General features: G+C 40.9%; 1 protein-coding gene across 4 annotated transcripts in view; it reads left to right on the top strand.

The window, feature by feature from the left end:
- Positions 1-1396: 1396 nt before the first annotated feature.
- mtor (mechanistic target of rapamycin kinase) overlaps positions 1397-14031 on the top strand; it is a 76488-nt gene continuing 63853 nt past the window's right edge. Inside the window, exons 1-19 of one of the 4 annotated variants that reach the window (XM_082518022.1) lie at positions 1397-1600; positions 2018-2160; positions 2380-2488; positions 2603-2835; positions 4335-4535; positions 4648-4782; positions 4857-5132; positions 5683-5791; positions 6054-6237; positions 6451-6579; positions 6692-6936; positions 8087-8296; positions 8473-8678; positions 9072-9194; positions 9399-9482; positions 9698-9853; positions 10203-10295; positions 10386-10520; positions 11049-11178. In XM_082518022.1, coding sequence (XP_082374148.1) covers positions 2032-2160; positions 2380-2488; positions 2603-2835; positions 4335-4535; positions 4648-4782; positions 4857-5132; positions 5683-5791; positions 6054-6237; positions 6451-6579; positions 6692-6936; positions 8087-8296; positions 8473-8678; positions 9072-9194; positions 9399-9482; positions 9698-9853; positions 10203-10295; positions 10386-10520; positions 11049-11178 — 2887 coding nt within the window. In that variant the 5' untranslated portion in view covers positions 1397-1600; positions 2018-2031. Of the gene's footprint in view, positions 1601-1718; positions 1862-2017; positions 2161-2379; positions 2489-2602; positions 2836-4334; positions 4536-4647; positions 4783-4856; positions 5133-5682; positions 5792-6053; positions 6238-6450; positions 6580-6691; positions 6937-8086; positions 8297-8472; positions 8679-9071; positions 9195-9398; positions 9483-9697; positions 9854-10202; positions 10296-10385; positions 10521-11048; positions 11179-14031 lie in introns of those variants that run through there. The other 3 variants (XM_082518023.1, XM_082518024.1, XM_082518025.1) reach the window with 3 other exon arrangements.

Consider the following 14031-nt stretch of genomic DNA (forward strand, 5'->3'; position numbering starts at 1 on the left):
ATGACTGAAATTAATTCAGCATTTCAAAATGACAGGATGGTTCACAGTGATATTGACTACTTATCCAGTGCTCTCAGTTCTACTGTTATAATCCATCATAAATTTGTGGGTTTTATAAAATGTGTGTTTTTCTCTGTCATTACACAAACTTGCTACTGCTGTTTTTCTGAACTTGAAAAAAATGTAGGTGTCTCCTTGCATGCCAGGTGTGCAATAGCTGCACACGTGTATGATGAAATACATAAAGTAAAAACTCCAGGCTTAGTCCTTTTTTGTTTTTCAGGAGCAAAAGGATGGTGGGACCTCCTGACACCTCTAAAGGAACACTCTTGGGCCCCAAAACCCCAGGATGGGAACAATGGGCATACAGTACATTGTTTGCTAGTGAGAAATTATCTCCTATTATGATCTCATGGGGAGAAAGACAGTAGCTGTGGTTCATTTTGATGAGGAAAATTCATTTGACATTTAGGCTCCAATTTCCTACAAGTGGGAAATAAGAAGGTACTCGCTTAATTGGTGTGCTGCACTATGGTAAATGTCACCGCTCATGCAGAACTACGTAGAGCCAGATATGTTTCTATAATACTGCAAGGTGTCTGTATGCCTGGTCAATGTCTCCCCCAAGAGGTTGTAAGTTGAACAGCAAAATAAAAAACAGCCACACAGGCTGCTGCATGTAGTGGACGCTTTTTGTACACTTAAATATCTTATTATTATCTGTATTCAAAGTGTGTTTTCATTCATGTCCTGACAAGGAGATCTAAGCTTTATAGTTTGCGTACCTCTTGTTTCTAGACGTTCTGATATGCTTATACTGTATATCTTATTAAATTATCTAAATTCTCAACAGTGTTGGGCTCATTTCCTCCACCAGATCAAAAGCTGAAAACAACAACAACAACAAAAAACAAACAAACAAAAAAACTCCCTGACATGACAAGTATGGAGACAGTTAAGGGAAAATATTCCCTGCTGTTTTAGTATTCAAGAAAAAAAAGAAAGAAAATATAGACTACAGATAGTTCAAACGTATATATATATATGAAGAACAAATGAAAGGCCCCGCCTGAAAGGCTTTGAAAGGCCTCCGTTATGGAGCCATAAATGTTCTTACAAGGCTGCTTTGTACTCATGGTGAACCAAAGCGTACGACTATCATTAATGTTATTAAGTAGCTACCACCATGAGATTATGTCTGCCTGTAGTACACCAGATTAATTACATTAAGTCAGGGGAAGAGCACAAACTATAAGTATAGACTGTAAACTTATAAGTAACATTCGTCCACCATAATTTTAAAAGTATACTGTAGTAAAAATGTTGAGGTAACTAAAGTACTGGGCCTCAAAAAACATTAACATAAAAAGACGACAGGCTCTGGAAACTACACTCAAGGACGTGTGAGTTGCGCTCAGCTCGGCGCAGACTGCGCAACTTGACGCTTGTGAAGTTCCGTGTGTATCGCTAACTCGAGCTAATTCATCACAGATACCTCAGCTAGCCAACCTTGCGCAGTGTTGGCCAGGTAGACGTACAATGAGAGATATTCCGGATAAATCGAATAGCAGTTAAGTGTTCGGCATTGTAATACAAACACGTAAGTGATACAAAGCGACTTTGCCTCCTTGCTATTGGGTTGTCACGGGAAATAGCTTAACATTAGCACTAGCTCGAGCTAATCAAAACAAGCACGAAACACTCATGAGGCTCTGATTTCACCTATTACACTGCAACTACCCGGGCGTCTCCGGTTTTGTATTAGTTGTGTAAAGAAGTCTGATGTATATTTCCTAATAACTAGCAAGCCTTGCAGCTTGTTTTATTAGCTAACCAGGCACGTTAGCTAGCTGGGACCAATGTCAGTTAACAACATTAACCTGGTGTTTTATCAGATTACCGCTTGCATTTCTTCTTTCCATGTGTACTGTTTACCTTGTTGTTGTTTTTGGATACTGGTTGTTTAATAACCCGGAATGTTGCATTGAAACCACATATGTCGCCCTCCCCCATGCAGATTAGGCCGTCCAAATGGTGATCATATCAGGCACAGCCACTGTGCTGCAGCAGTTTGTCAGTGGACTGAAGAGTCGAAATGAAGACACTCGAGCAAAATCTGCCAAAGACCTGCAGCACTATGTGACTACAGAACTCAGAGAGGTAACAGCAATAAGCTATATGTGCATAATTGAAAACTGTAAGTGGAAAACCACTTAGTATACTGGATACTTAATCAAGATTGTTTCCCACTAGTTGGAGAGTTTCACAAGTAGACATGAATCCCCAAATCAGTTCAGTTGTAAATGTATGTAGTGACTTATGAAACAATATTAGGAAGCATTTTCCTCCATACTTTTTGACACTGGTCTTGTCCCACAGTTAAGCCAAGATGAAGCTACTACGTTCTACGATGAGTTGAACCACCACATATTTGAGCTGGTGTCCAGCTCTGATGTGAATGAAAAGAAAGGAGGGATTCTTGCCATAGGTAAGCATTAATAAAACGTTGTTAAAATTGTTATGTTTTTAAGTGCTGTCAATTTTGGACTTATTTAAGATCTCTTAGTTTCTATCACTATAAAATGATTATTGTTTTCATCAGTGAGTCTAATTGGAGTTGAAGGAGGCAATGCCACCAGGATCAGTCGATTCGCCAACTACCTCCGCAACCTGCTCCCTTCCAGCGACCCCGTGGTGATGGAGATGGCCTCTAAAGCTATGGGCCACCTTTCTATGGCGGGGGACACCTTTACGGCTGAGTATGTGGAGTTTGAAGTGAAGAGAGCCCTGGAGTGGTTGGGAGCCGACAGAAATGAAGGGAGACGCCATGCTGCAGTAAGTCACTAGCAGACAACAGTCACTGTGGTGTTTGCTGTTCAAATAAAACCATATATTGGTGGTGTTTACATTTGCTGGAAATGTGGGCACGTTGGGAGCTGTAATAACTTTATCTATTGCTGTAGTGAAGGCAGTGTTGAAAGTTCCTCTAGTGTGTTTTGGGTTGAAGGCACAAGTACTACTTCATATGCACTCTTATACCCCAAATATCAGCACATTCTTCTTCTGATTTCCTCTTTACCCTGTTCTGTGTGCGTGTGGGTGGGTGTCACCCAGCTGTGGCGTCAGCAAAACCTCAAAGCAGAGAAGCTTGACAAGATGTTGATGCAACCCGGTCACTATGTTTTTATAGCGTACCGACCAGCTTCAAATGGTTATTATTGGCATCACACTCATAGTCCAGAAAAATCCTGAACGCTTCAAAATTAGAAAATGAGAGAATGTGCTTGCCTTTTTCTATGTTTTATTTAGCTTATTATGCAATTACCATTTTCCCATTTCTAGTGGCTGTAGAATATTAAACCTTGTTACTTTCCCCAGAATGTCCACATGATGTTGTTGGGAAATAACTGAAAAAGAGTACGGGGAGATGAAAACCAAGTTGGCAATAAAAAAACCTAAAATTCATAGTTGAGCTGTGCCAAAACGAAAGAAAAAAACAACAAATCCTACAAGCTAAAAAAAATTAAGTGATCAAAATGCACTAAGCAGGAGTAAATGGTCAGAAGAACACACATAGGATTGGTTGTGTGAAGAGATCAGTGATTTCACTCCCAAGTGGAAAGTGTTCCAGCAGTAAAATTGAAAAAGTAAGGAAAAACGGGATCTGTTTAGCTCCTTAGCAAGATGGAGCCATCCATATATCAGTTGGAACACAGCGTGGTCAGTGCTCTGTTTATCTAACGAGTCACAAATAAATTTCAGTGACAGTACAGCTGACAAGATTTACAGTTTTACTATTATTTACATGCACTGTCGCTATCTTGGATTGTGAAGTCGGGGTTGGTGAGGCTGTGCAGACCTTCCAGGGCTTGCAATATCTCCGGTCGGGCGACCAAAATCTATCTCAGCCCCGCCCGTCTGACTACAGCTGAGTTGGAAGTCCAGCTTCAGAGGGCATTCCAGTTGAAAACACCATTTGGGAAATCTGAAATTTCAATTTGCAGCTTCAAATGGTACGCACCATAGTCACTGCAGTGGAGTCAAATGAAAGGGACAGTACCTAAAACAAGGAGAGAAAGCAGGGCACAACTACACATTTAAACAAGCAATGTAACATAACTACATACAGGACATTCCCAGCTCATAGTTGCTTCAGAATTCAAACGGCGACAGTCAAAATTTTATGTCAAGCTATTTTAGGATCATATGTGGATTTTGTTTTGGTGAACAGATCGTTGAAAAAGAAGATTTCAGGTTTCTCAGGTGTATTTTGGTAAAATAAAAAATGTGGAGCAGTGCACGCCTGCATTACTTTCGTTTGCAATCTCTTCCAGGTTTTGGTGTTGAGGGAGCTGGCTGTGAGTGCACCCACCTTCTTCTTCCAGCAAGTCCAGCCGTTCTTTGACAACATCTTTTACGCAGTATGGGATCCTAAGCAGGCCATCCGAGAAGGTGCTGTGTCTGCCCTGCGAGCCTGTCTCATCCTCACCACTCAGAGAGAGACAAAGGAAATGCAGAAACCACAGTGGTACAAAGTAAGACATGTAACTGTACACCGGCAAATCATGTGTTATTCTAATTAAAGTATTGGAGAGTTTGTTTGTTTTTTAAAGAGGTGACATGAGTGGCTTTTTTTTTCTGTGACAGCAAACCTTTGAAGAGGCAGAAAAAGGCTTTGATGAGACTTTGGCCAAAGAGAAAGGGATGAATCGCGACGACAGGGTCCACGGCGCTCTTCTGATCCTGAATGAGCTGGTTCGCATCAGCAGCATGGAGGGAGAGGTGAGGTCGGATATCAGCTTGGACACATTATCAGTGGTAAAATCCAGTCCGCTCACAGTCTTATTTCCAACCAGCGTATGCGCGAGGAGATGGAGGAGATCACACAGCAGCAGCTGGTCCACGATAAGTACTGCAAGGAACTGATGGGGTTTGGAACAAAGCCCCGCCACATCACACCCTTCACCAGCTTCCAGTCGGTGCAGCCGCAGCAGTCCAACGCCCTCCTGGGCTTGTTGGGCTACAGCACACCTCAAGGCTTCCCCAGCTTTGGGGCCACACCGGTACCTGCCAAGAGCTCTCTGGTGGAGAGTCGCTACTGCCGTGAGTTGATGGAGGAGCGATTTGACCAGGTAGGTTTTAACTACAGACAAAATGCATTGTAAAAGTGTAATTGTATATTAATGTAATGTGAAAATGCCTTGGACTAAAATCCTTGACACTCAAGGACTTTAGCTGCCATGATAAATGCACTGAACAGTGTTTAGACATATAGTTTCGTGCATACTGTTGACTGAGTTTGGAATCAGATGTTAGTGAGGGTGGCCTCTGCATATGCAGCTCCCCTTTGGAAAAAACATGGAAACTATTGTAATTGTTGTCAAATCATGGCTTTCTTCATACATACTGATGTCAAAAGTCATCATTAAGGGTACAGGGGATGTCATCAAATGTTGTCTTTATGGGGGAAAGAGTTAAACGTTTTGCAAAATACGAAAATTTTCACGGTTTTTTTTGACAGTCAGAGTGCTGGTATCAGTCTTTCATGTTTTCTCTATGCACTAACTTGGATAGTGTGTTGGAAAATGTGTTTGTGAGTTTGCTTGAGGTTAGGCAGTTGAAGTCATACCTGTGGTAGTCATCTGACTGAATAATTGAGGAAGCTTTTGTTTAAATATCCAGGTGTGTCGGTGGGTGCTGAAATACAGGACCAGCAAAAATCCTCTGATCCAGATGACCATCCTCAACCTGCTTCCACGCTTGGCTGCCTTCCAGCCGCATACCTTTACAGGTGGGTTTAATTAACATATATGTGATTATCAGTTTGGTGCAAATTTTATGTTAGAACTTGAAACCATGTATTGTTTTCAATCACTATGCACATTTGGTCTATATATGGTTACTATTGCAATGTAAGTAGGTCATGGTTAGTACTTTTCAGGCTACCTTTTGAAATATCACTACCAGGGTTTCTACCGCTTGCTCAAATGAATGTGTTGTAGCTAATAGGAAAAAAAGATTATGTGCCATGTGGATGTTCATTTGCTGTGCAGACCAGTATTTGTCAGACACTATGGGCTACCTGCTGGGCTGCCTGAAGAAGGAGAAGGAGAGGACGGCAGCTTTCCAGGCTTTGGGGCTGCTGGTTGTGGCTGTGAGGACAGAAATCCAGCCGTACCTCTCCAAGATCCTTGAGATCATCAAGGCTGCCCTGCCACCCAAGGACTTTGCACACAAGTCAGTTATTGTTTCTTACAATTTTTTAAAAAATGTATCATTTATTAAATAGTGACATATTACACGTTCCATTACAGTGTCCCTTAAACCTAAAGGCTGAAAAGTCTAAAATTATATTATGGGTAGAATTTGCTCAGTGGTGTTGTGAATTTAAAAAAAAAAACATGTTGTTGTCTATGCACAGTTTCATTTACTGATCTTTCATCTGTGCAGGAGGCAGAAGACCATGCAGGTGGATGCTACAGTGTTTACGTGTATTAGCATGCTTTCTAGAGCCATGGGTCCCAGCATCCAGCCAGACATCAAAGAACTGCTTGAGCCTATGCTTGCTGTGGGCCTCAGGTAGGACATCTTCAAAGAACTTTTTTAGCAATTCAGTTTCTGATCTGAATCATGTAATTTTCAAATTAATGCTTGGGTTTGATTGGATCGTTTGTCTGTTGTTCTGGTCTAGTCCTGCACTTACTGCAGTGCTGTACGATCTGAGCCGTCAAATCCCCCAGCTGAAGAAAGATATACAGGATGGTTTGCTGAAGATGCTCTCTTTGGTATTGATGCACAAGCCATTGCGTCACCCTGGCATGCCCAAAGGCCTGGCTCACCAGCTAGCCTCACCAAGCCTCACTAACATTCCAGAGGCTAGTGACGTTGGCAGCATCACCCTGGCCCTGCGAACCCTGGGAAGCTTTGAATTTGAAGGTGAGAACCTGGAAAAAAAACACGTACATCTGTGTGATGGATTCTTTTCCTGCATAAAATTTTAGGTCAGTAGCATGTGTCAAAGTTCAGGACCCAGTGTTTCGCAGCACAGTGTTGCATTGTAATACACAAGCAAGCAAGCAAATGTTTTTTAGTTAGCACTTATAACAGAATTACAAAGTGCTTTACAACAATGGGACTAAAACCAGGGTAGAATTAGAAGAAGCAAAATAGAGCAATGGAATTTAAAGCAATACAAAAATGCAAAAAACGGTGAATCCAAAGGAACAACATGAAAACACAGTGGAATTAGAAATGGTATATAAATTAAAACAACAACAAAAGACAGAGGTTAAGAATTTAAACTTGATACCGAATGGCTGTTGCTCTCCTCACCCAACAATCCTTTGCATTTTGTAGCTAGCCATTTTTTTATTATACTGTTCTAATGGACAAGGGCGCATTGATAAGTTGGGCTTGCTGAAGAAATTATTTAAAGAGTAGTGGCATTACTGTCCTGAATGATCATAAGAAATAAGTGGTGCAGTTTTGCTGTCTATGCACTCTATATCACATGCAGTGAAGTTGAAAATGAAATATGTTTTTAAACTAGGCTTAAACTGTCACTCGTAAGTCATTGGAGCCGCCAGCGGTGACAAAAATGTGGACCAAAAGAAATGATTATGTGAACTGCAGAAATGGCCGGGGCAGTTGTGCTGATGACTGTGCCCATCTTTCAGTGGTCGATATAAATAGCGTCTCTTCAGTCTGTCACCGAGATGACTAGTTTTTTGTTCTCCAGCAGAGAAACTGGGGAGAAAAATGATCAGTCTTTGGTGTCATTCCTCAGCAGACTGCTGGATGGGTTTGCATTTTAGTGCAAAAGCTGGGGTAACATTGGATATTTAGTTAAGTAATTCAGTCTCCACGGAAACAAGCCACCCGACTTCCTTGGTATTGAGTTTTAGAATCCCAAATAGACAAATGAAGAAGAAACGCCATTATAGGATAAATCAAGTCAGTGTTGTTTGTTTTACATAAAATAAGCAACAAAAATGCTGTTATTATCTACCAGGATATTAATGCTACTAAAAAAAAAATAATAAAAGCAGTTGTATTGTGATTATTCTACATGAACGTCTTTCCCCAGGACATTCCCTCACCCAGTTTGTGCGCCACTGTGCTGATCACTTCTTGAACAGCGAACACAAAGAAATCCGAATGGAGGCAGCTCGGACTTGCTCACGCCTGCTTACTCCCTCCATCCACCTGATCAGCGGCCATGTTGTCAGCCAGACCGCTGTGCAGGTTGTTGCAGATGTTCTCAGCAAGCTGCTAGTTGTTGGCATCACTGATCCAGGTAACAAATGCACAGAAAAGGAAAATGGCATTACTATGCAGATTTATTTTGTTTTGTTGCTTTTATGGTGTGAGGCTTCAGAACTGTTAACAGCTACAGTGATCCATTATGGCAGCGTATAAAAAATAAAAGTGATAAAGAAAGCCAGTCTGATTTTTGTCCCTGATTTCCTGTAGATCCAGATATCCGATACTGCGTGCTGGCGTCTCTTGATGAACGCTTTGATGCTCACCTCGCCCAGGCTGAAAACTTGCAGGCGTTGTTTGTTGCTCTGAATGATGAGGTGTTTGAGATCAGAGAGCTGGCAATCTGCACGATCGGACGCCTGAGCAGCATGAACCCTGCCTTTGTTATGCCCTTCCTACGCAAGATGCTCATCCAGGTATGAGAAAACTCTCAATACGAGTTTTATTTATTGCATTAGACATCATGTTTTGATTTATTTAAACCATTAAATTTGTTCATTAGGATTCCTTAGGTTCATGTGCCAAAGATGGCATGCAAGTATTCCACAGGTTTGCAAACGCTTGGCTTCTACATGCATTATTTTTCTTGTGACGATTACCTGCTTGCGTTTCAGTTGGATACCTTTAGGGGGCAGCAAAGGCCATGATATTATGCTAAGCTGAAAACTCAAAACACACACACCTGTAGTACAAAGTCACAATTGATTTTTGTCTAAACGCCTTTGTGTTTTCCACGACTTAAGCTTATTAAATGTATTCCAGATGAAGATGAGTGCATGTGCTGTGCTAACATTATCATTTTTCTGCAGATCTTAACAGAATTGGAGCACAGCGGTGTCGGCAGGAACAAAGAGCAGAGTGCTCGAATGCTTGGTCACCTGGTCTCCAATGCGCCCCGACTTATACGTCCTTATATGGAACCCATCCTCAAGGTACTGCTTTGCAAGTTCTCTGTTGTAATGGTGGATAAGTGTGTATGAATCTAAACCAGACTGAAAGGGGCTTCATGTTCCCAGTAGGCCTATGCTAATAAGTAAAAGCTGAGGTCCATTACATCCTCATTTCCATGGGCCTTCAAATAAGTAATGATTTCAAAGTATATGAGGAAATGACCACATTGCTTTTAATTTTTCTAGGCTCTCATCCTCAAGCTTAAAGACCCAGACCCTAACCCAGGAGTAGTCATTAGTGTCCTTGCAACCATTGGCGAGTTGGCTCAGGTAAGGCTGTTTTTACTCTGTTTGTAATTATAAATCGGCTGTTTACTGCAACTAGATAAATCTTAGCAGAATTTATTGTCCATTGTACACAATTAATTATAAAAAAAAATCATCTTTAATCTGGGTAGTTTTAATGTAAATCCAAGCTTGTCTTGAGGTTGAAGGTAATTGCAGGCTCTTACCCTTAGATGTTTGCCTTGCTCTACCCTGACCAGGTGCTTGAATGGTCCCCTGAAAGCAGTCAGGGAGTCACAGTTAAAGGGCCTTTGAAGTTCAGACAGAGTGCGGGAGATGCTCAGGGAGACTCAGTGCAGAATGAGACAGAAGCCCAGCTCTTCGGGAACCCAGACAAAGCAAAGATGCATGAGAATGTAGGGAGTACAGATAACAGAAACTAAATGTTACTTTGAAAACAATCTGTCTGCAGCCTGAAAGCACATTTTAAAAAAAATTGTACATTTGGTAAGTGATGGTGGTTCCTAATATACATGGACTTGAGAAATTCACATGGATTCTCTGACAAATAATTTATTTAATAGCTTTAATATTAGCTTCTATTATTTTTCACTGTAGCTTCCTTGAGTTTTGTGCACTTCAGTTTATCTATAAAATGTTACGAGTTCTTATAATAGTGCCCTTTTGGCTTTAGGTGATTCTACAGAAAATGGTTAATTTATAAAATTTCTGTAGTTTTGATTGATTCTTTCTCTGCCCCATCAGGTGAGTGGCCTAGAGATGAGGAAGTGGATGGATGAGCTTTTCCCAATTATTATGGACATGCTGCAGGACTCATCATCACTGGCCAAGCGACAGGTACACAAGGAACAACTTACAAATAAATACAGACGATATACTCTTTTCTTGTTGATGATTAGTTAATGACTGTCTCTGACTTTCCACCAGGTGGCTCTGTGGACACTGGGCCAGCAAGTAGCTAGTACAGGCTATGTGGTGGAGCCCTACCGCAAGTACCCGTCCCTTCTAGAGGTGCTGCTTAACTTCCTCAAGACTGAACAAAACCAGGGCATCAGGAGAGAGGTATGAATAAATGTCATGCCATCTGGGCCGATCACCTTACGTTTCCCTCACCGTAGTAATGGGAACCTCATAGGCCAGCAAGGCTTGAAACCACTTTACAGCATGCATTGAGTTAATGTGTAGATCTCTGTAGAGGCATTGGATTTGGTGAATTACAATGATATGGACATGTAGCATGAAGCAAAGCACCTTTTCCATAAATATATGGACATTTTGATGTGAAAAGTTTGAGTGGAAATTGTCATTGTTTAATTTCTTACATACGACATTGTTAAAAGTGCAGGGAATGCACTTCCCTCACTTTATATGGTGAGAAGCTTCTCAAACCACTCTTACTGTTTGGCTGTAGCACTTTTTGTTAGTGTCCATTTTCCATAAATACTTTGTTTTCTATAGCTTCCTTATATCTTTGAAACTCAGCTAAGGTACCAAATTTGGTGAACTTTTGAGATAGATTATGTAAAATGACCAGGTATATACTCAATTTTGTGTTCCTGTGAGGGACCACTAACTCTGTCTTTCCAACAGGCTATACGTGTTCTGGGGCTTCTTGGAGCCCTGGATCCCTACAAACACAAGGTGAATATCGGCATGATCGACCAGTCCCGAGATGCCTCTGCTGTCAGCCTCTCAGAGTCCAAATCCAGTCAGGACTCGGGTAGGTCTCAGATTACTGTTAATACAGACATTTTTTCTTCACCAAGGGTCACAGTGTGGATTAGATTAACTTTTTATTTGCATTCCTCAGACTTACAGCAGTATTTTCAGTACAACAGCTGGAAAGTCTCTAAATGAGCACGAACCCATTTTCACATCTCACAGTGGAACTTGGGACTGTTGCTGTAATTTTAGTGAGTCTGCATTATGAGCCTGATGAATAATGTTGTCAAGAGTTTGTATATAGACTTGATGTTATTGTAGCTTTGTGTTGCGTTTACTGCATTTATCATAATGTTGTTTGACTCTTCAGTGAGAGTTTAGGGTATTTTCTTCCAGATTGCGCTCTAGTCATTTACTTGTAATCGCAGTTGTTCGTATTGATGAGACATTATGATCTTTATTTGTGGGCTCTCTCTCATTGTTGGTGTTGTGCCCTTTGCGTCACAGCTGGTTGTGTTAGACAACCCCCTTTCTTTCCATCATCACCAACTCTGTGCTCATATGGGATTGTCTGATGGTTGGCTTTTTCTTTCTAATTTTGTAGGATCTTTACCTCACAGTACCAAGTTGATGATGACTTTGAAGTAAAACAGAAAGGCCCCAGTCAGGCACCTTCTTGCTGGGAGGTGACACCATGCAATCATGTGTGCACATAAAATCATCATCTCGATGTAGTTATAGGTCAGTGCTCCAGAAATTGCCGTGAGTTAAATACGCCACGCAGCAGTTTCTCTTGGGTCAGAATGTGATCACTCGAGTGAGGAACCGATTTCATCTTCAGTTTTAGGAATTGCCGAATCTGGCTCCCATAAATAATAATAATAATAATAATCATGGATTGCATTTATATAGCGCTTTTCGGGAACCCTCAAAGCGCTTTACAATTCCACTATTCATTCACTCTCACATTCACACACTGGTGGAGGCAAGCTACAGTTGTAGCCACAGCTGCCCTGGGGCCCACATAAAGCCAGTGAAACTGTGTCTTTTGAAAAAACACTGAAGATTATGCTTTACTCATTGGCTGTTTTACATTTAATAAATCTACAAATCATTCGAAATGGAGTGCAGGGAGGAGATATGTCTACGCCGACAAGACAAAACACAATCTTTTAAGGTCTTGCCCTTGCATTTGAAAAGTCAACAGCATCAGCGGCTTTGGGTTTGCCTTTTGTGGGAGTTTTCATTCTTTGGGATCTTATTTCTGGCTGCTGTCTGATCTAAACCCAACTAAAAATCCTTCAGAACAAGAGTCTGCCAGTTTGGAGGGAAATATAAGCACCACAACTGGAGTAGGACTTTTTGAAGTGCTGATATTAAATTTAATGTGACCCACTTTAGACAGATTTCAAGCATCTGTTTAATAGAATATCAGTGATATACGTCACTCTTTTTCTTTACGGGGTGAACGGATTACTGGTGCAGTCTGAATTTGCGTAAACGTATTACCATATCAGCTGAATAACTCAGCATTGCCTGTTAAAAGGCTTTTTGGTCAATATGTTTGTTGTAATAAACAATATGTCCAAAACAGGATTAATGACATTGATCTTAACCCAGTTGACAGATTTTTGAATAACAGTGCTAAACACAATGTGGGTGGATCTTAATATACCCTATGTTATCTGTTAGAAGTAACAAAAGATGTAAAAATGTTTTTCTTGCTCGTAGTGGGTTTTACTTTAAACTCTTGGATTATTTCTCTGAGTATGATAAAACTCTCAGAACACGACTTGGTGGTTGTGCATCATAAACGGTCTGGATATTGTGAATTTCTCTAATAATGCACATCTGTCTTCGGTCACACGCCTCGTGTGTGGAAAATGCAGATCTCCACTCGTCTGATCCAGTCATGTGTCTCAGAATGACCTTGGACAGTATGGTAATGGTTTTACCAGTTTGTTCTCCAGCTAAATAGACTGTGACCAGAACTGGAGGTCGTATATCTGTTGGCGAATTTGATTTGTTAGGGTCACTGTCTGAAACACTAGTATCTCGGACCACTTTTTTTTTTTTTGTAGGGTTCTGGGAGTTGACTGTCTAGTTCCATCTCCTCACCTGACTTTAAATTAGACCAGTCAGATCTTTACAGAACACAACAGTCATAAAGGTGATGAAACGCTTCATGTCCCCTTGGGAGTTGCTATATTTTTTACATGCTATTAGGAATAGTTAACAGTTCCTATTCGTCCCATTCACCTGAATTATTACACTACTCTTGCTTCACTTGGCTACACTAATGCCTGTTTGTTTGCCGATAAAATACAGATTGTTATCATTTATCACCATTGTGAATCTTGACTTGGTGAATACTGAAATATTAAAAAACTAACTTTTAGTCCTCGGCGTCTAAGGGGAGACATTCAAGCAGCTGAAACAGTAGCAAAAGGCTGAATACCACACATTTGTATTCTCAGGTGCCTTGTAAAATTTAATAGCCCCGCAAAGATAAATGGACGACGAGAGCTGCTTTGTATTCCCTATTACAAAAATATTAATGGAACTAATGCACTAATAAAACCCCCAAACCCTGTGATCTTTTATTCTCAGCAACTCTCACACGGCTCCTTGTGCTCTTGGGTCTATTAGGAATGGAAACTGGTACATATTTTACTGGTGATGGCAGTGCCTAGGTGCTGAATGTTACTTTATGTTGTGACAAAATTTTGATCATTTTTTGGAAGAACTTTAAGTATTAGGTTTCCTACTGTCTCCAGCAAATCTAAGATCTCATTAAGCTGAATGAGGGGACTTACTAAATGCTGAAGAGATTCCATCTTTTTCTTTTACCTTAATGGTAAAACCTTGACTAAAGCGCTAACTAGATCCTGCAGTCACTGCAGTTAATTTG

This window comes from Aulonocara stuartgranti (genome assembly GCF_965226115.1).
Source record: "Aulonocara stuartgranti genome assembly, chromosome: 20".
NCBI lineage: Eukaryota > Metazoa > Chordata > Actinopteri > Cichliformes > Cichlidae > Aulonocara > Aulonocara stuartgranti.